The sequence below is a fragment of the Vespa crabro genome, chromosome 10 (genome assembly GCF_910589235.1).
Source record: "Vespa crabro chromosome 10, iyVesCrab1.2, whole genome shotgun sequence".
Taxonomy (NCBI): domain Eukaryota; kingdom Metazoa; phylum Arthropoda; class Insecta; order Hymenoptera; family Vespidae; genus Vespa; species Vespa crabro.
The window spans coordinates 2,363,990-2,384,015 of record NC_060964.1 but is presented as its reverse complement, the minus strand read 5'-3'; the positions used below and the strand labels follow the sequence as shown (position 1 = coordinate 2,384,015).

The window sequence follows — 20,026 nt, the reverse complement described above, 5'->3', positions numbered from 1 at the left end:
CTATTCAGAATGGACTACATTATTTTGTTGTAAGGCCCCGGCCACACTGCATTATCCTAAACATCTAAATCCGGACAGCTGTAGTTCCCTCAGGAGTTCTCAATCGAGGGAATCCTCCTATCAACGCGCTCGTATAAATAACTAATTGTAAGTTCTATCGCCGATTACATATATCATCATATTTAATTTCTATTATCATTTAGGTATATGTTATACGATGTAATATAATTTATAGTTGTATATGTAATTTACCTAGAAGAGATTTAAAAATAATATCTTAAGACTATATTGATAATCTCTTAATCGTCGATTATATCCAATTAAAAAAGCATATTCATTGCAATAAAACATATATATATATATATATATATATATATATATATATATATGTATATATGTCGTTTAATCGAAATTTCATTTTGTCATCAGTGTCTCATTTCATTTCATTTTATTTCTTCATATTGTACATGAACACAAATGAGAACCACTTTCTAATGAATGTGCCAGAGGTGTCAGAGCAGCAACTGTCAAAACACGAGCGGCAAGACGGTGACCGTGGCGTCGAACGACGATGATGTGGGGAAAGGGGCGATGGGGGAGGAAGTAGAAGGTAGCTGAAAAAAGATGGAGTTAGAGATAGAAAGAGAAAGAGAAAGAGAAAGAGAAAGAGAAAGAGAGAGAGTGAGAGAGAGAGAGAGAGAGAGAGAGAGAGAGAACATAATACCTTGAAAACGGTACACGGTACCCGATGCCTATCGATAATCGCGACATCCATCCTTTCATTCTCGACCACAAAATTCCTGCAGGCGTATGCGTCGAAACTAGTATTGTTCGTGCAGCACGCTCATGCTTATGTAACGGTCCGTTCATTTTCGCCTCTGTTACTAAATCACACTATATCTGATGTTTATACCGCGTTACAGCGATATATAATGTATTAGGAGAAATAACTACTAGCATTCTTATTTCCGGTGTAATCGTCGTTAATCGTTCGTCCGTTTTCAACATACATATGTATATCCATTTATATCTTTTTCAATGGTCGGACACTAGTTTGAGATATAGAATAATATGAAAGTTATAGAATAATAATATAGTATATAAAAATGAATTATGTTACGACATTCACTATTTTACATATATGTGTGTGTGTGTGAGTGAATGCGTATGTGTATCTATGTTACATATACATGAGCTGAATATTCGGGGTACATAGTAAGATATAACAATTTGATGTATAACGATATATTAAGAAGTATCTAACAGGGAAAGAAAGAGAGAGAGAGAGAGAGAGAGAGAGAGAGAGATCCTCCAAAAAAAAGAATAGGAAAAATATATAAAAGTGAATATGTTGACGTTCGTTGTACATAAAAATATATGTACATTACATATAAACGAATTAAATGTTTGAAGTATGACAATATGTTGAGAAAAAGAATAGTAAAGATTCTTACAGGAAAATGTCTTCGTACTACTCGACTCCATCTTCGAACCAAGAATCCACTCAGCTGTTGAGAACTTTCTGCGAAAGAAAGAAAGAGAGAGAGAGAAAGAGAGAGAGAGAGAGAGAGAAGGGAAGGAAAGAAGGGTGATAGGGAGGGGATAGAAAAGGTAGAGACAGACAGAGAAAGAGAGAGAGAGAGAAAGGGAAAAAGGAAAGAGAAAGAGAAAGAGGGAGAGAAAAAGAAATATAGTCATGGAGTAAAGTAGAAAGGAAGCAGTAGCTCATGTGAAGGCATCGTGTAGGGTGGAGTCGACGATCAGGACGCGCTTAGGCGTGCGCTCTGGGCATATCGGCTTTTCGGGAGAGCCTTGGTCGATGTTCCTAGTTCCTGGTGTACCTACGGGATCGGTTACAGGCGAGCAAGCCACATGATTGGTCCATTTTGTCAGCGACACCCGCCCACGCTACGTTATCGCGCAACGACGTTCACTCTTTTTCTATCTCTTTCTATCTCTTTCTCTCTATCTCTCTCTTTATGTATATATATATATATAGTAAGATATATATATATGTATATCTTACTTTCGATTCCATCGTTGTGCCGATAACTTCATTTCTTCGTCTTTCATCTCTTTTCTATATCTCTTTCAGTCGATTATTTTTTGCGTTTAACTTGAAATAACGATAGTAATCAAAGTGAAATTTTTCCTTGGTTTTTTTTTTTCGTTTTTTTTTTCTTTTGGGGATTAAGTTGTTAAATGTGCGTTGGGTCATATTAATGACGTCATTTTGCCGAAAGGGCTTATTTTCTTTTCGTGGGTCGAAAGTACGAGGAACGAGAACAGTCTGGATGAGGCTCGGAATTCGAGAAGATATGATAGGCATAGAAAGTACTCGTAATTAATGTCATAATAATCTGTTGATATATTTTCGCGTGAATTGTATTTACAGGGGCAAATAATAATATATAATAATTTTAATAAGAATAATATAATAATAATAATAATAATAATAATAATAATAATAATAATAATAATAATAATAAAGAATAATGTAATAATGAGGAATAGAATAATAATAATAATAATAATAATAATAATAATAATAATAATAATAATAATATAATGATAATAATAATATTTAATAATAATGCTGCACTTTTACTGATATATTTATATCTGTTTATAATTTCGCGTTAATAATCTTTACGTAACATACTTATACAGCATGTAGACCGTATTATGTTCATATTTATAGGACCGATTATACAAGAATTTTACTATTGAGACTATCTACAAAGAGAAAAGGATCTGGCGAACTTGGTCGCAGGTTTCTATCTTCGTTTTTATTATCAATATCATCGCTTTTAACGTTTTGTCGTATCTCGCATAATAAGATCGATTGGACTTCTTTAATCCTTGACAAAATTCGAGCAAGTTGAAGTTTTACTTTCAATGTAGCATACCTTCAAAGACCGGATCAATTAATGAATTTACAAGTCGCTAGTTTCTACTTAGTCTAACAAGGTATGGTGGGAGGGGGAGCAGGGGTGAACGGGGTAATCGCCGAGGGAGCGTAAATTAGTTTGTCCGACGTCTCAATTTTCCACGAGCGTTTTGCTTTCTCCTTTTCAGAGTAACGGCGTATGGCATTATGCGGTTTCGAGTTAGTCTTTGAAAAATCTTTTCACCGCGTTAACCCTTTCGTTACGATGGAAGTGGCCGCCATTACGGTATCGCTGAATCGGGGAAAACAAGTTGAATCGCGATTATATAGGATTAATATAATAATAATAATAAAATCCGTTGTTTCTTCGTCATTAATATAAAAATTATTAATAGATATCTTATTAAAACGGTTAAATCAATGAAATTAATATAGGTCGAACTATATTGTAAATAAGTATATCTCAATTTATTAATTCAATTAAAATTATATCGATTAGGACTATAATCACCCTTAGTATACAGCGAATGTTTAACATTGAGCGACTATAGTTATCTTTAGTAAGGAAAGGGTAACGTTAGAGTTGCGTCAAGTATACGCAGACGATCGGACGAGCTAATCGCAAAACATACAAAGTTGAAAGTTAATGTTTGTTTAGTTTTTTTTTCTTCTTTTCTTGTTTTTTTTTGTTTTTTTTTCAAAATTAGTTCGCAAGTTTGATTTCCATCGAGTGACGTCGCTCGTATCATTGAGAGGAATATGACGTCGTGCAAAAAGAAGAACGTTCTAATATTTGAAATATATGTGTGGGTGTATATGTATATGTACATATATATATATATATATATATATATATATACATATATATATAATATGTCATACACTTGATCGACTGATCTATCGATCTTTTTCGGACGCTATTTACAAGCCGCGTAACTTCTTTCACTCAGGATTAATGTTACACAAAAATAGAAAGTTTCCTATTTTTATTAAAATGGAAACAATCGTTAATTGTGAAAACAAATCGTTCGTAAGAAGTTTCGACGAAATCATTAATTATCAATTATGTACACACAACGATATATAATCTAATTATATATCAATCGTATATTTCTCTCTCCTTCTCCTCCTCCTCCTACTCCTCCTTCTATCTCGCTTCCTCTTCTTCATCCCACCCGTCCCATCTCAATCGAAATCGAGATATTGCACTCGTTTCTTTTTGTGCGATCGATTCAACACGATCCCAATTGTTCGTTCTAAAATTATAACACTCACATCGTTAATAGTCTTTCGCAAATCAATCGACTCGCACAACGGCCTTCCCCCCCATTTTCATCGTAAGGCTCCTTCGGAAACCTTTCGAAAGCTCGCGCGAGAGAATCGGTTCGTTCTCACTCGTTTTTGTGTTTGAATCTCCCGCCCGGCAAAGTTTCTTCCTAATTCACAAATATTCATTTCTTTCTCCCATACCCCTCAACTCTCGTTCCCCTCTAGCCCGTTCCGTGTCCCCCCTTTATCGGCCGGTCACTATTCTCGAAAGAGATTTCGTTTGTTCGGGAGTTCACTTTGATCCTTTTGACGAATCGATTCTCACAAGATCTCGAAATGTCTTTGCTGAATGTCTTCGCCAATACTCGATTCGTACCTCGATATCGAAGAACGATCGTCTTCCACATTTTCCGAAATGATCTCTTCGTTCTCGGCCGACCTGTCGTATCACGCCGGCGAGAACGGCCTGTGAATTTGCGGAGGTTTTGGATTAGGTGGAGGAGTGGCGACCCTTATCAAGCCTTGACCTTGAGCCTGCCCCTGAGGAGTCTGCTGATTCGAGGATGGACTGCCTCTGGAGGATGGCGTGTGTGGACTAGGCACGGCCACTCTCAAAGGACCCGTCACCGACAGATTCGTTGCCATTAGTGGTGGACTGTGAGCCTCTGAGAGTCCATCGGATAGCCGGGAGCCCTCAGATATCCTAGATATTCCCTCGGGTAAAGGATGTTGTGGATGTGGATGATGTAACAGTCCATCATGAGGGTGTAGCCTTGGCGGTGGTAGCCCAAGTGGATCTGGTAATCTGCAAACGTAGGATAAAAATGTTGTTTCGCAAAGCAATAAATCGATCCCGCTTTTATCGTGTTAACAAGCGATATAATTTGTTTTGTGGCGTAGAAGGGGACGGGAGAAGTTGATTTTTACCTGGATCCAAGGTCACCTCTAGGTCCAACAGCCTGAAAGGGACTACTTTCGGTCAACCTAAAAATCCCTCCACCTGCGATGTTCGGATGATTATGCTGTGGACTATGCGGACCAAACCGGAAACCAGTCGGCGGGAATTTGAAGGCCGTCGCGTGACCAAATCGGAATTGTGACTGAGTCGGATCGAAACGGAAGTTAAGGGAGGGCGGTGGAAGTGGACCGAGTGGGCCCAATGGTACAGGAGAAGGTTGATGAGTAGGAGGAGGAGAGGAACTTGGTGATGGTGGCGATGTTCCTCCAAGGGAAATATCAGAATCCTCGGAATCACTACCACCTGGTCCTGGACTCAATGCACGCCGTGCGTTTCCGTTGCCTGGGCCCGATTGTTGCTGCATTCTAAGACAAAAAATTAAAAATATTTAAATATATTCTTACTTTTGATAACAATTTTTCATTGTAATTGATCGTCATTAATCATATCGAAGAGAAATTTATTTTTTTTATAAAGAAAAAAACCTACTCGTTTATTATAAAATGAGTATTAGAAATGTATGCGACAACATATAGAGTTTTTTTCTTTGTTTTTTTTATTTATTTATTTTTTTTTTTTGATCATCGTTAACGTGGATCTGTTACTCCGATGAACATACATACATACGACGAACGAAAAGGTTAACGAAGTTCATCGGCAGTACGAACTCTCGAACCTGATCAGCCGTAGATAGAGAAGATGCGTAGGTGTAAGATCATCGTGGGGAATTTTAATCGTTCCCCATGTTCCTCGCTCTTATACCATAGTTGCATGTATGTGCACCTTAGTGAAAACGCTTTTGTTTCCAGTCATCACACCGGAGCGCACGCGTAATTAATGAGTGGGTTCATCCTTCCCAGGTGAGCAAGGATTCACGGGAGAGTAACGATGATTCTTGAGTCGTGTTCGCTACTTTAGAGAGAAAGAGAGAAAGAGAAAGAGAGAGAGAGAGAGGAGAGAGAGAGAGAGAAAAAGAGAAAGAGAAAGAGAGAGAATGAACAAGACAGAGAAAAGAAGGGATCCACCTCATTACTCAAGAGATTAGGAATAGATATAGAAACTCTCGGCGAGACTTCCCACGCGACGCATCTTCCGGACGACAGAAATGACGAATAACTTTCCACATCAGAGATCTTAATCCTCACACTCGCCGACAGGAAAGTGTTATTTTTCTGTTGGATATAATTTTTACCGCACACGATGATTATTTACGCATTTTGAATAGCCGCACATAAATTTGATACAATAATGTTTTAACTATTCAAAATATTTATATTCAATAATTGCGTGAGGTTTTAGAACATTAACGGGGACATAAAAATTGTAAGCTTTATTTTTATTGTTCAATCGTAAAATAGCAATTCCTTTAAATTCCTTTGCTTTATTACTTTTTCTTTTTCTTTTTTTTTTGCTCTCTTTCTCCTCCTTTTCGCCCGCCAAAATAGAAGACAAAAGTACTTTCGATATCAAGACGATTTTGACGTTTCGAAAGGTAAGAAACGAAGGTAAGGTCGATGGTCTGAGCTATTGTCTACGATGAAGAGAATCCTTTGCTACTTCAAAGACAATGAGACCTTGCGGGTCCCCTTAAAAGCCCCTCGAACTCCAGATCGATTCAACCGACAGACCTCCCAAGATCCTACCGTATTTTCGTTGCTAATCGAGTCTGAACCTCGTACTGTTACCACGGTAACACCTCCACAGATCCTGGAGTCGATTCTTTCCTCAGAAAAGACTCCTCGTATATTTCACTTAACACTTCTCTGCGATTCGATTCAATTCGATTCGATTCGATTCAATTGAAATTCGTTAGAAATCTATCCACAATCTATGAAAAATTTATTTCTGTCTCTAATAAGAAATAAAATGGGAAAGATATTTTAATCGAGAAGATAATTATTATACATATCACTATTTGAAATTATGTACGTACGTAGATACGTAATTACATAGATATACAATTAAGTTAGCATACGTAAAATTAATACAATTTCTTTATTGGACATTGTAGAAAGAATAAGGAAAAAAAGGATTCGAGATAGTGAGATATAATTCGAGGTGAACAACTCTCAAGTGGACCTGTTTGGAACACGTTTGGACACGGTAATCGAACCCGCACACGTATTACCTCTCTCTCTCTCTCTCTCTCTCTCTCTCTCTCTCTCTCTCTCTCTCTCTCTCTCTCTCTCTTTCTCTCTATCTATCTCTCTTTCTCTCTATCCTTTTCTCGTTTCTTTTTCTTCGAGTACAAGACAGTCGACGCGTTTTAATTATGCCCAGGAACCGCTCCTCTTTGTCTTGTTCCTTATTCCTTTCATAAGACACCCGCACGAGCGGCACGACTTATTATGCGCGCGAGGCAAACCCTCACCCGTTTTGTTTCAGCTGATCGCTTTGCCTCCATTCAAGTACCGAAGAGGCTTTGACGTGCCCCAGCCCGACCGAAAGTGCGGAGGCACGACGAGCTTTAGATGTCGATTTTTATTCGAGAGAAAACAAAACAAAAAAAAAAAAGAAATAAATAAATAAAAAAAAAAAAAAAAAGAAAAAAAGAAGAAAAAAGTAAAGAAAACAGAATGGTATGGGGGATTGAGGATGCTGGTGTAACGAGAAAGAGCAGACTGGAAGAGGCCAGGTATTACGTTACTCTGATCTTTTAATACCGAATCACCGCGCTCATTATTCTCGTCTCTCGTTTATTCTTTACCTGTCTCTCACTCTCTCTCTCTCTCTCTCTCTTTTTACACACACGTACGCATCACACGTACGTATAATACATTAGAAATACCAATGGAGATGGGCGGTAGGTCGACGTACGATTAATTACTCTCGAAACTCGCGTGAATCGTCGCGAATCGATCGTTCGTGAAACGTTTCGTTTCGAGCGTTTCGTCTTTTAAAAAAGACGAAGTGCCTTTGGAGGCACTCTCTCCCTTTAACGATCTATACTCGCGGAATTATTTCCATGCGATTTTATACTCGCCTTTCCCTCCCTTTCTCCTCTTTCTTTTTCTTTTTTCTTCTTCTTTTTTTTTATTTTTCTTTTTTATTTTTTCTTCTTTCTTTGCTCCTTTTTTCTCTCTTTTCTTTTTTTCTCTTTCGTTTTTTTTATTTTTTTCTTTTCTTTCCTTTCCTTTCTTACGCTTATATATCCGCTCTCTTCTTCCCCTTTAACTCTTCACTCGTCGTTTGATATAAAACTCCAAGGCACATTTGGTTCACTTTCTGGGACGCGCGTGTAGTACAAGTTCCTCCTCCTCCTTCTCCTCCTCCTCCTTCTCCTCCTCCTTCTTCTCCTTCTCCTCCTCCGCCTCCTCTTTTTTGAGATTCGCGTTGCGAATCGCAAAACCTTATAAAAAGTTTATATGAAAAAGGAAAGAAAGGAGGAGCACAGGTGACGGAGATCCATCCTTTTGCCTTTGCCGTCCACGGGTTTGGCTGATTAAAAAAGAAATTCATCAAGCCAGGAAAGAGAGGGGGAAAGTATCAGGTGCAGTCATGAGAGAGTGAGAAAGAAAGAGGAGAGATAGATAGATAGAGAGAGAGAGAGAGAGAGAGAGAGAGAGAGAGAGAAAGAGAGAAAAAGAGAAAGAGAGAGAGAGAGAGAGACTACAGAGACCGATGAGGATGCGCCCTGCCGTTAAGTATTTACGCCGCATGACGAGTCATTTTTGAAATCCCTCGTATATTATAAAGTATTATGCACGAACGACGATGACGATGAGAGAGAGAGAGAGAGGGAGAGAGAGAGATAAAGGAAGAAAGAAAGAAAGAAAGGGTCGGAGCCGTGACCGAGGCTGCTGTAATTACGCGCGGAATGATGCTCGCTCGAATCGACGACGATCTTTTTTCTTTTCTTTTTCCTTTTTTTTTTTTTTAAACTTATCGCGAATCGAGAATTTCGTTTGTGTCGATAGTATCCACGAGTTGATCTATTGACTCTGTCTCTTCTCGCTACGATTATATTTATTTTTCAACGATTTTTCTTGATTTTTTTTCACCTTTCTTTCTTTCTTTTTCTCTCTCTCTCTCTCTCTCCCTCTCTCTCTTCTTTCTTTTTTTTTCTTTTTTTTTTTTTATTGAACACATATTCGTGTCCATAATCTTTCATCGATCTAGCGAAGAAGGAAGGTAAGAGGAGGGGGAAAAAAAAGGAAAAAGAAAGTAAAAAGTAAAAAGTAAAAATGAAAAAGAAAAAGGGAAAAAAAGGGGGGAAAACGATCGATTTCATAGTTATATCTCGATCGAGAATCCTGTCTGGAAAGGACCTCAAAGAAGAGTGACGGGGGATATCATTTTAACAGAATCTACCCCGTGTGTCAGGGGATACCGTGGATTTTGTGCGTGGTACGAGCCACGGTCTACTCTCCTCTCCTCTCTCTTTCTCTTTTTCTCTCTCTCTCTCTCTTTCTCGTTCGCTCGATTTTTTGGACCAACCCCGTGCCATGCTAAATACCCGGTACACACAATGGGGTACATATCGTTCGAGAATCTGAGCCACGACGAAGGCTCTGACAAAAGGTAACTGGATATCGGTACGAGGAGGAGACGGCATGTGAACAGAGGCCCCGCGATTTTCGAGCTAGGCAGGACCCACTCACTCACTCTCTCTTTTTCTCTCTCTCTCTCTCTCTTTCTTTTTCTCTCTCTTTTTCTCTCCTTGTCATCCCCGACCCACTCGTTTCACTGCTTTTTTCGTCGCTAGCTCATTTTTAATAGCCGCTAATAGAGACGTTAAAACGATACGGGCCTACTTGCTCGAGTCGACCCCCGATGCTCAGTTCTTTCTTCGCCCTCACAGCCCTGTCTTTACTCTCTCTTTCTCTTTTTTTCATTCTCTCATTCTTTCTCTCTTTTTCTTTCTGTCTTTCTCTCTCTCTCTATTTCTCTTTTAGCTTTTGTCTCACTCTCGAAACGAAAAGCCGCTACCCTTCGAATTATCAATGCCAGATTTCTCTTAGGTCAAACTGGTTAAATGAGCAAGTAAAGAGGTACTCACCCAATGAGTATCTTTCTACTTAACTTAGATTGGAAACTTTACGAACGTTAAAATTTTCTCTATCATAGTTTTTCTATGTATCCTATTTACCGGGGAAAGGTTATAAGTTAGCTTTTCAAGATCGCGTCGTTTTAACTTTAGCAAGAAACGAACGAGCGGAAGTAGCGAGACGAATCGTGGCTCGCACGCGGTCTACTTTATCGCGATTGTGCGTTTCGACGATGCATCGGACGGATAAAGCGCGTAAGCACGTTACAAAGAAGTTCGTTCGTGTAAGAAAAGAAGATAGTGAGAAAGAGAGAGTGAGAGAGAAGAAATAAAAAAAAAGAAGAAGAAGAAGAAAAGAAGTAAGTACTTTAACACGTTGTAGTGAACACAGTAAACGACCAGTACGTGAATTCGCAACATTTTATATCCGGCTGGAAAGACGCTCGAAGATAAGAAGCTTGTTCGAGTTAACCGGACGATTCACCTCCGCTGTCCGAGGACGACGGCCATTTGCAACGACAAGAGCCCTGAGAATTCAGGCAAATGTTTGCTAAAGAGGGATAAAGAGAGAAGGAGAGAGAGAGAGAGAGAGTGAAAGAGGGTGAGGGAGAGTATCTTTCACTTGTTCCGACAACTTTCAATATGTTTGTCAAGATTTTTAAACCGAAAACCGATACCATCCCACCACATCTCCACCCACCCACCCATCAATACACATACACATGCATATCTCTTCGTAGAAATCTTTTTTTCTTCTTTTTTTTTTTTATCATATTATTTCTTATCTCGAACTACACGTGTATTATCAAGAATCGAGATATTAATTAAAATTTTAAACTATTTTAATCGATGGTTTCACGTGACGAATATTTTCAGATTAATTTGTGTTCAGTCATACTGTTCGATTTTCAGTTAAGATTCGTTTACCCGTGGATAAATGAGAAATAATTTTTAACATTATTTAACATAAGAAAAGAAAGATAAAGTAAAGGGAAAGGATGGACAAGAAAGAAGGGATGGAAAGGAAGGAAGTAAAGAAAGAAAGAAAGAAAGAAACAAAGAAAAAACGAAGGACATGTCATACGACATTTTCTTTCTTGTCCATGAGGAAGGCAATGGTCATTGACTAGGGACGACAAACATTTTTCCTACAAGAGCAGCATAGACGGTTTCGAGTGTGTTTGCCCAGATACTCGAAAAAGGGCCCACCTATGTGTATGTGCCGGCCAGTCCGTGGGAAAAATCTTCGAAAATTAAATCCTTCTTGGTCCCGACCTTCGACGGTTGATGTATATGGATATACATACGTATAAGCGAGAAAGAGAGAAGGAGCGAGAGAGAGAGAGAGAGAGAGAGAGGGAGAGGGAGAGAGAGAGGGAGAGAGAGAGAGAAGTAAAAGAGCAAAGTCCTAATCCCGTTGTTTCAGACTTTCAAACTAGAAGAGAATTTGAAAGAAAAGGAAAAAAAAGGAAGGAGAAAAAAGAAAAAGAAAAAGGAAATACAATCAATTATTTTCGCCTGATCGATCACCGCGAACATCTACGAAATGGAAATACAGGTTGAGAAAATAATCGTGTAGGTAAAAATGAACTTGTAGATATCATCGAAGCGTGATGAGAAAAAGGATAATCGTTTCTCGTTTTTTTCTTTTTTCTTTTTTTTTTTTTGTTTCACTGCCGCAACCGCCGCCACCTCTGTCCTCAATCTCCTCCAACCCCCTCCCCCTTTTAACCACCCTCGATCTTTTCGTATCCTTTCCCGGTAACAGTGTATCTGATGGTAACCGACAAACTTATCAAATCGGCGAACTAACGATTGGAAAACTCAATTACCTACCTGGATGTAATTACTCGACCACCGTATAAGCTACAACGTGGTTTTAGCGAGTTTGTTTGAACGTTCGATAGTTCGACGTTAAAGACGAGTAAACTGATGGGAAACGTCTGGCGAAGGAAATACGTGCTTGTTAGAGAGCTAAATTCCAAGGGATTACTACGTTACCGTGAATGTAGTAGTAGTAGTAGTAGTAATGGTAGTAATAGTAGTAGTAGTAGTAATAGTAATAGTAGTAGTAGTAATAGTAATAGTAGTAGTAGGTAGGTAGGTAGGTAGGTAGGTAAGTGGAAAATCATTCTCGCGTGTGGAAGAAGGAGAAGAAAGACTGAGAGGAAGAGACAGACAGACAGATAGAGAGAGAGAGAGAGAGAGAGAGAGAGAGAGAGAGAGAGAGAGGAGGGGAGGGGAGAAGAGAGAGGGGGGAGAGAGAGAAAGAGAAAGAGAAAGAAGGTGAGCTGTTACTGCTGCTGCTGCTGGTGCTGCTGGTGCTGCTCCACGTAGGGCAGCTCGAATTTCAATGAACATTTCGAGGCACGAACTCTCACGGCTCCTTCTTACAATGAGGATTCAGCGTTTCATTTAATTTAATGACCCGTCCCCGTTGAAGCTGGGCGGTACATACATACTTACGTACATACGTACGTTCGTGTGTACATATATATATGTATATATATATATATACATACATCAGAAATCGCTCGGTAAATAATTAATATGTAATCAGACTCCGTTTGTGCGCGAGTAAAAGGGACACGAATGCTTAGGCTTCTCGTGCCCGTAGTATAAGATAGAAAGAGAGAGAGAGAGAGAGAGAGAGAGAGAGAGAGAGAGAGAATAAGAGAGAAGTAGCAAAGGGCGCTATCGAGGCAACGCGAGAACGAAGGGTGTTTGCTGGCAAACATCGTGAAGAGCCTCTTAACGTGTCCTAAACGTTCGCGTAGGGTTCTTTTTGTGACGCGAAGTTGACGTAGAAGATGGAATCGGAGAAAGAATGAACAGAGAATTCGCCGTTCGAATTTTCTCCTCCTCCTCCTCCTCCTTCTCCTTTTCTTTTTTAGTTTTTTTCTTCTTTCTTTCTTTCTTTTCTTTTTCTTTCTTTCTCTTCTTTTTTTTTTATCTCTTTTTTCCTTTATCTTATTTGCGAAAGTCTACTCGAGTAACGTTCTTCCCTTCTACAAAATAAATTCGACTTTCTTTCGAATCGTACTTTTCCCATATCTTTGACTGTCCAATACAAATATTATTACGGATCGATCGAGTTTCGAAGAATTCGAGGACAGAGACGTTTTCACCACGAAAGTGGACAAATTTAAGAGTTCGTGTTATAACGGACGTCTCTCAATTATCGTACGAGGGTGTGAGAGAGAGAGAGAGAGAGAAAGAGAGAGAGAGATGGAGGAGTAGAAGAGAGGAACCTCAATGCCATCCGATTGAGGCACGCGCCGTCGCTTAGAGCCTCTCTTCGAGGTTCGAGGGCCCTCGAATCGATTCGAGTCTCGTGGCACACTTCGGGGTAAATTAAGTTCCGCTGCTGAAATATGTCTGCGTGCCCTCTTTGTGTCTTTCTCTTTTACTTGCTACGTAGACGAATGAATTTGATCCTTCACAGATCCTTTAGAAATTACATATACATATACATATACATATACATATACATATACATATATATATATATGTATAAATATATTTTATTTTATATCATAGGTGAGACGAAAGAAAGAAGGAAAGAAAGAAAAAAAACAAGAAAATTCGATAAAATTTCGAGATGGAAATGGGATACACGTCTACTCGATTGGTCGATTAATACGAAATGACCTTAAGGAGTAATAGTAAAGTTGACGAAGGAGACCCACGAGGAAGCAAAAAGGGGATAGTCTCGTGGTAACCTCCTCCAACTCGACGCATGCTCAATTAAGCATATTCAGGGAAAAAATTTACTGGCCAAATTCTGCGCGACAGCCCGTAAAGTCCGCTGGTCTCGTGTTCAGGACGCAGAACGTTGGAAGCCGAACGAGAAAGAAAGAGAGAAAGAGACACAGCAAAAGAGAGAGTAAGAGAGAGAGAGAAAGAGAGAGAGAGAGAGAGGACAGTAAAAAAAGGATGCAAAGGAAGGAAAAAGAAATGAAAAAGGAAAGGAGGAGGTTCCATTGAGGCAACTTTGTATCGTTTTTCAAAGACTCCCGTTTCTTCATCTTCCTTCTCTCTCTCTCTCTCTTTCTCTCTCTCTCTCTCTCTCTCTCTCTCTCTCTCTCTCTCTCTCTATCGCGACTTTAAAGTTTCTTTTCTCCTTTCGCTACTTTTTCTTTTTTTTTGTCTTCACAAGAGCAAAGAAGAAGACGAAGAAGAAGAAGATCGTACGGCTCTGCTGGGTATAAGATTTCACGTATATACGCGAGATGGATCAGATTGGGTCGGCCTTAAGCCGTCGCAAATTACCCCGTAAGCCTTTTAGTCGCAGTGTGTGTTTCGTTGGCTGCACCCTAACTCCCCACTACCTTCCACTCGCGACCACCGCTTTCGTTCCTTCCTTCCTCTCTCCCCTTACATCTCCTTACACCCCTTCAACTTCCTTTACCAACATCACTACTACAATCATCTCCAACACCACCCTCTTCTTTCTCTCATACTCCTTAAAGCATCGTTATTATTTTGTTGCTCCATACTATTCCAGAAAGCCCCAAGGGGTTTTGGCCAGCTCATTCTAAAGGGAATCTAACGGGAGTTTCTATCAGAATATACCTTTGCTAATAATTCTGTACATTGGTGAACCAGTCGGATAACCTTGTTTCAAGATAAATATTGACGCGTTTGATAACGACGATAATTAACGTTCATAGAAACATCAAAAGTGTGACACAACTGAAAGGTATTCTCTTTTATTCTTTCGTTTTCTTTTCTACTATTCTTTTTTTTTTCTTTTTTTTTTTTTGATGTTCGAAATCAATAGAATTCGAAGAAGGATATAACGGTATATCTTCTTTACTATAACGTTTGGCAGGACTAACATTATCAAATGATGAAGATATGAGAGAGAAAAAGAAAGAGAGAGAGAGAGAGAGAGAGAAAGAAAGAAAAAGAGAGCCCCCCAGGCGCAGGAGAGTAAAAAATTTAAATTTAACGTAATTTCAAGTGATTACCGCGTCCCGCTCTGTGATACACCCCTTATATACCCACCCCTTGATTGGCTTACATTGTCGATGCTTAACTGTTTCATGCACCACTGACCGACTACGGGGGGATATCATTGCTCGCGATAGGGGTAACGTTTTCATCGCTCCCGGCTGCTTTTGCCATTGTCCTGTTTCGCGCCCATGTTAAAATTGTTGGTCGTTCGATAAATTTTGTTGATGAAAAAGAAAACAAAAAAAATAGAAAAGAAAGGAAGAAGAAGAAGAAGAAGAAGAAGAAGAAGAAGAAGAAGAAGAAGAAGAAAATCAAGTGCCGTAAGAAAGTATTATCGTGGATATTAAAAGGTACGTCAATACATTTGAAAGTCGAAGTTATCAAAATGATAATAAGAGGAAAACAAAAAAGTATGAAGGGTTGTTGGTTGGTGTCTTAGGATGTAATGTCCGAACGAGAACGAATTTACCAAGGTCACACGATACCATCTCCTTAACAATAATACACAGCAACGTGTTATGTATGTATGTACATGTGTGTATATATGCACTGCGAGTAGGTATCGTGTGCTGGACGACGGAGATACCATCATCTCATTCAAGGATCAGGATCAGGACTGCAGTGTTGCATTACATCATCGGCTATGGCTATCCCTTAATGTACTGGGTGTTCTCCTTAACGAGAGAAACCCACAAATGAGCATCTTGTTACCGGAGATTTACACGAAATCGACACTAGCCGCGTTCGAATTTTTCCTTGGAAATTTGTACTTTTGATCATGAATGATCTCACACGAGAGAATGGTTGTTTATGAGACATTAACAGAAAAAAAAAAGAAAAAAAAGGAAAGAAAGAAGAGAGAAATAAAGAAAATAAAGAAAAAGAAAAAAAAAGGAAAAAAAAGAAAAACTTGAGCGGGAGCAACGAACGATGAAAACGTTTTATCCGTCAGGTGATTAACCTTTAGCAACGGTTGAGTATTATTATCGGAGTGGCAGGATATAAAAACTATAGCAGCCGTGGCCTGCCAAGAATGGCGTGGAGCGAACTGGTCTCCATTGTGTATTCCAGGTTTTATTGAGAGCCGTTCGAGTACTTAAGTAGGTATATATATATATACAATATATATATATATATATATATATATATATATATATATTTTGTATATATATATATATACACGATCAGAGTATGTAACTTATTTGAGAGACAATAATTCGATATGGTTCACGGATAGGAGAAAGAGAGACGGCGCTATGTCTTATAATATCGCGCGTAAATGCCTCTGTCGCAAGATTTACTACGTCTGATTAAGCAATTAAGCCGCTCCGAGCGCTTTGCGGCGTTTTTGTTGCGGTCCGGGAGCAGCTCGGTTCCTCGTTATACACTCTACCAGTTTTGATATAGAAGCCTGTCATCTCTTCGTCGTCGTCTTCTTTCTATCTCTATCTCCTCTCTCTCTCTCTCCCTCTCTCACACACACACACACACACACACACACTCTTTCTCTCTTTCAATCTCTTTTCCTTTTCTACTTCATTTCTACGTTCGTTCGTTCGTTCGTTCATTCATTTGTCCTTCTCTTTTTCCTTCGACATTCGACCGATCATTCTATGAAGTGGCAAAAGGTAATAATACATTGAAAGTCCGGTCAGGTTAAACACAGTCGAGATGGTTTAATAATATCGTCATAGCACGTCACCATGCCGACGAATCAAAATTTTCTTCCATCGAAGATCGACGACGTTAATTACGAAATTGGATCGTTCCAATCATCGTTATCTTTTTCTCTTCTCTTTCTTTTTCTACCTTTCTCTTTTTCTTTTTCTTTTCCTTTCTTTTCCTTTTTTTTTTTTGTTTTCTTCGATAGACAGTTTTATTGTAATTGTACAAACTTTGTCGAAGTGCGCGAACGTGCGCGTCTATTAATGTGGGAATATTTCATATCGAAAAACCATGGTTCAAGAGCAGTTCGTGGATAACTCGATTAATGTGAGCACCAAACGAGGAGAAGCGAGGAAAAAAATCTCCGAGTTGATTCTTCGCGACGAGAAAGAATCCGTTTAACTAATTTCTCAACCGGAACAACCCACGGCGCCGGTTGTTGATCCATTTTATTAATTTTTCTCATTCCGCGCGATAATTCGATCCGGAGACGAGAAAGGAGGACTAAGGGTATTACTCAGAACTCTTACGCCCCCTCCCCCATCCAAAGTTTCCTTTTGTTTCTTTCCTTTTTTTTTCTTTCATTTCTATATTTCGTTTATAAATATAAAAATATATATATGTATGTATGTATGTATGAGTGTGTGTGTATGTGTATGTAGACTATATAAATTCGTTCTTCAAGACGAGAAAAGATAATAATAATAATAATTTTACAATAACTATCTCATTTCGATCACGTTGTTTCTTTTTTTTGTTTTTTTTAAATTTCTTTTTCTTCTTTCTTTCTTTCTTTCTTTCTTTCTTTCTTTAGGTTTTTTTCTCTAAAGATCGACAAGGTTGACCACTCGAGGAGAGACCCTAAACGAGAATAAAACGCATTCGCGAAGAAAAATTAAATGCATTCACCGTCCCGAAAGTACGAAAAGGGCCAGAACGTAGGGGCGAATCAATTTCTGACGTACCGTCCTACGTGCCCGTGTAAACCAATTTCAGGCAATTTCGCGTCAAGAATAGCCTCTTCAACAATGAATTGACCCACGCGAAGACCTTTCCAATTTTAACCGATCTCGAGAATACTCGTAGAAAAGAGTGTATATACATATATATATATATATATATATATATATATATATACACACGCACAGACACGCAAACATCACGGAATCTTCGATTTTGTCGCAAAATTCTACGTAATATTTCATTAAATTATATAAATCGTACCATGTAAACTCCCATTGAAAATCACGTGAAAAGTAAAAAAACAAAAAAAAAAGACAGAGAGAGAGAGAGAGAGAGAGAGAAATGAAAAAGGAAAAAAAAAGATATTTCATTCGTAACTTTTTTCGATCGAGAAGTAAGTAGTAAGTAAGTAATGTGTTCTCTCTCGTTGTTTTAAATACGATAGATGCAACAGTGTTTAGGTTGTCTCACGGTACTTCGTCAAGGTAGTTTTCGTCGGTTGAACGAGCAAGAAAGACGAAAGGATGAGAAAGAGGAAGACGTTCGACTAGTAGTGTAAGTGTATAAGAGAAAAGAGAAAAAGTCGAAGATTGCATCTCGAGTGGAGATGCTCGGCCAACCCAAGGGAATCCGGCTTGCCTTCAGGACAATTTTATCGTCTGAGTATTTTCACGGAGACGCGCGTATCCGCGTGTCCGGAGTGAAATTAGCGAATCTCCCTTTCCTCTCCTCTCCTCTTCTCCTCTTCTCTCTTTTCCCTTCTTTGCCCCCTCCCCCTTAGCCACCCACCGATTCCCTCGAGGCTGTCGAGAATATGCCCCCGGTCCAACGAGAAGAGGGGGTTGTCAAATGGATCGATGGAGTAACGGGGAGATACGTTGTCAGCTATGTTATCGTCGAGAATCCCCGGCCCAACCCCCGTCCCCCTTTTCCCTTTTCAATGTTCCGAGTTCTTGAAGTGTCAAATTTAATAAGCGACGACGATTCGACTCGACTCGTCTCGACTCGATTCGACTCGGCTCGGCTCGTCTCGTCTCGGCTCAACTTGTTTTCCACAACGAAGATAGTTTTATATTGAGATGACTGATCGTTGAAAATGATCTTATCGTTATCTCTTCAATATATTGTACAGATAAATAAAATGATAATATTATACTATACTATGATACTATACTATGTTACTATAATACTACAATAAATATATATATATATATATATATATATATATATATATTATGTATGTATATATGTGTGTATATATATATGTATAGATATATTGAATATATATATACAGATATACAAAACAATATGTATTATATGCGTCACAGTTTAATTTCCCTTCGACGTCGGTTAGAAACTTATTACATGTACCACAAAGGAGTCGATCCTGACTTCCGAGTAAATTTTCTTTACGGTGAGCGCATAAATTGCTGTGATAACTTCCTACATACTCCTCTCTTTCTCTCTCTCTTTCTCTCTCTCTCTCTCTCTCTCTCTCTCTCTCTCTCTCTATCTCTATCTCTTTCTCCCATTCCTCCTCTCTCATGTTTCATACTCTCTCAAACTTGTACAATGAAGAAAACCAAAGAAGATAGCTTACTATGTATTAAGAATTTCATACTATATATATATATATATATATATATATATATATATATATATATATATTATGGCGATACGTCGAGCATACTTGAATCGTTCGTCAGTGCTAATTAATGAGCGGAAGAATGACGAAGAGATGGGACCAAAAGTAAGATAGATGGATAGATAGATAGATGGAGAAAATAAATAGAAAAAGAGAAAGATAATTAGATACATGAATAGATAAATAGATAGATAAATAGATAGATAGATAGACAGATAGAGCGAGAGAGAGAGAGAGAGAGAGCGAGAGAGAGAGAGAGAGCGAGAGAGAGAGAGAGAGAGAGAGAGAGAGAGAGAGAGAGAGAGAGAGAGAGTGGTTAGTTTAGGATACAAGGAGCTCGATATCGTCCTTCAACGGCATCTTTGTAACATAGAAATGGAGAGGCATTAATTGCCTCTTGCATATGACCACGCGCACGCTCTTGTCAAGTAAGTAAGTAGTTGACACGACCACCTGGGGTCAATATCGTGCTAAGAATCGTCCTGTCTCTAGAGAGACGATAAATGGATCGATCGGATCGATCCGATCGACCATCACAGTCGAAAGGACGATGCTAAGGGGAAGAGAAATCAGGGGGTTGGTGAGAGAGAGAGAGAGGATTGATTGGGGATGGGGGCAAGGGCTGACAAAGAGAAAGAAAAAGAAAAGAAAAAGAAAAAGAAAAGAATAAGAATGAAAAGAAAAAGAGAA

The 20,026-nt window shown here is 38.9% G+C and overlaps 1 protein-coding gene across 1 annotated transcript in view; it reads right to left on the bottom strand.

The window, feature by feature from the left end:
* Positions 1-2,524: 2,524 nt before the first annotated feature.
* The window catches only part of LOC124427439 (homeobox protein SIX6-like), a 47,225-nt gene continuing 29,723 nt past the window's right edge, over positions 2,525-20,026 (bottom strand). The window contains exons 2-3 of the mRNA XM_046970359.1: positions 5,087-5,482; positions 2,525-4,964 (exon numbers count right to left, since the gene is read on the bottom strand). Of these exons, the coding sequence (XP_046826315.1) occupies positions 4,607-4,964; positions 5,087-5,482 (754 nt within the window). The 3' untranslated portion in view covers positions 2,525-4,606. The remainder of the gene's footprint in view (positions 4,965-5,086; positions 5,483-20,026) is intronic.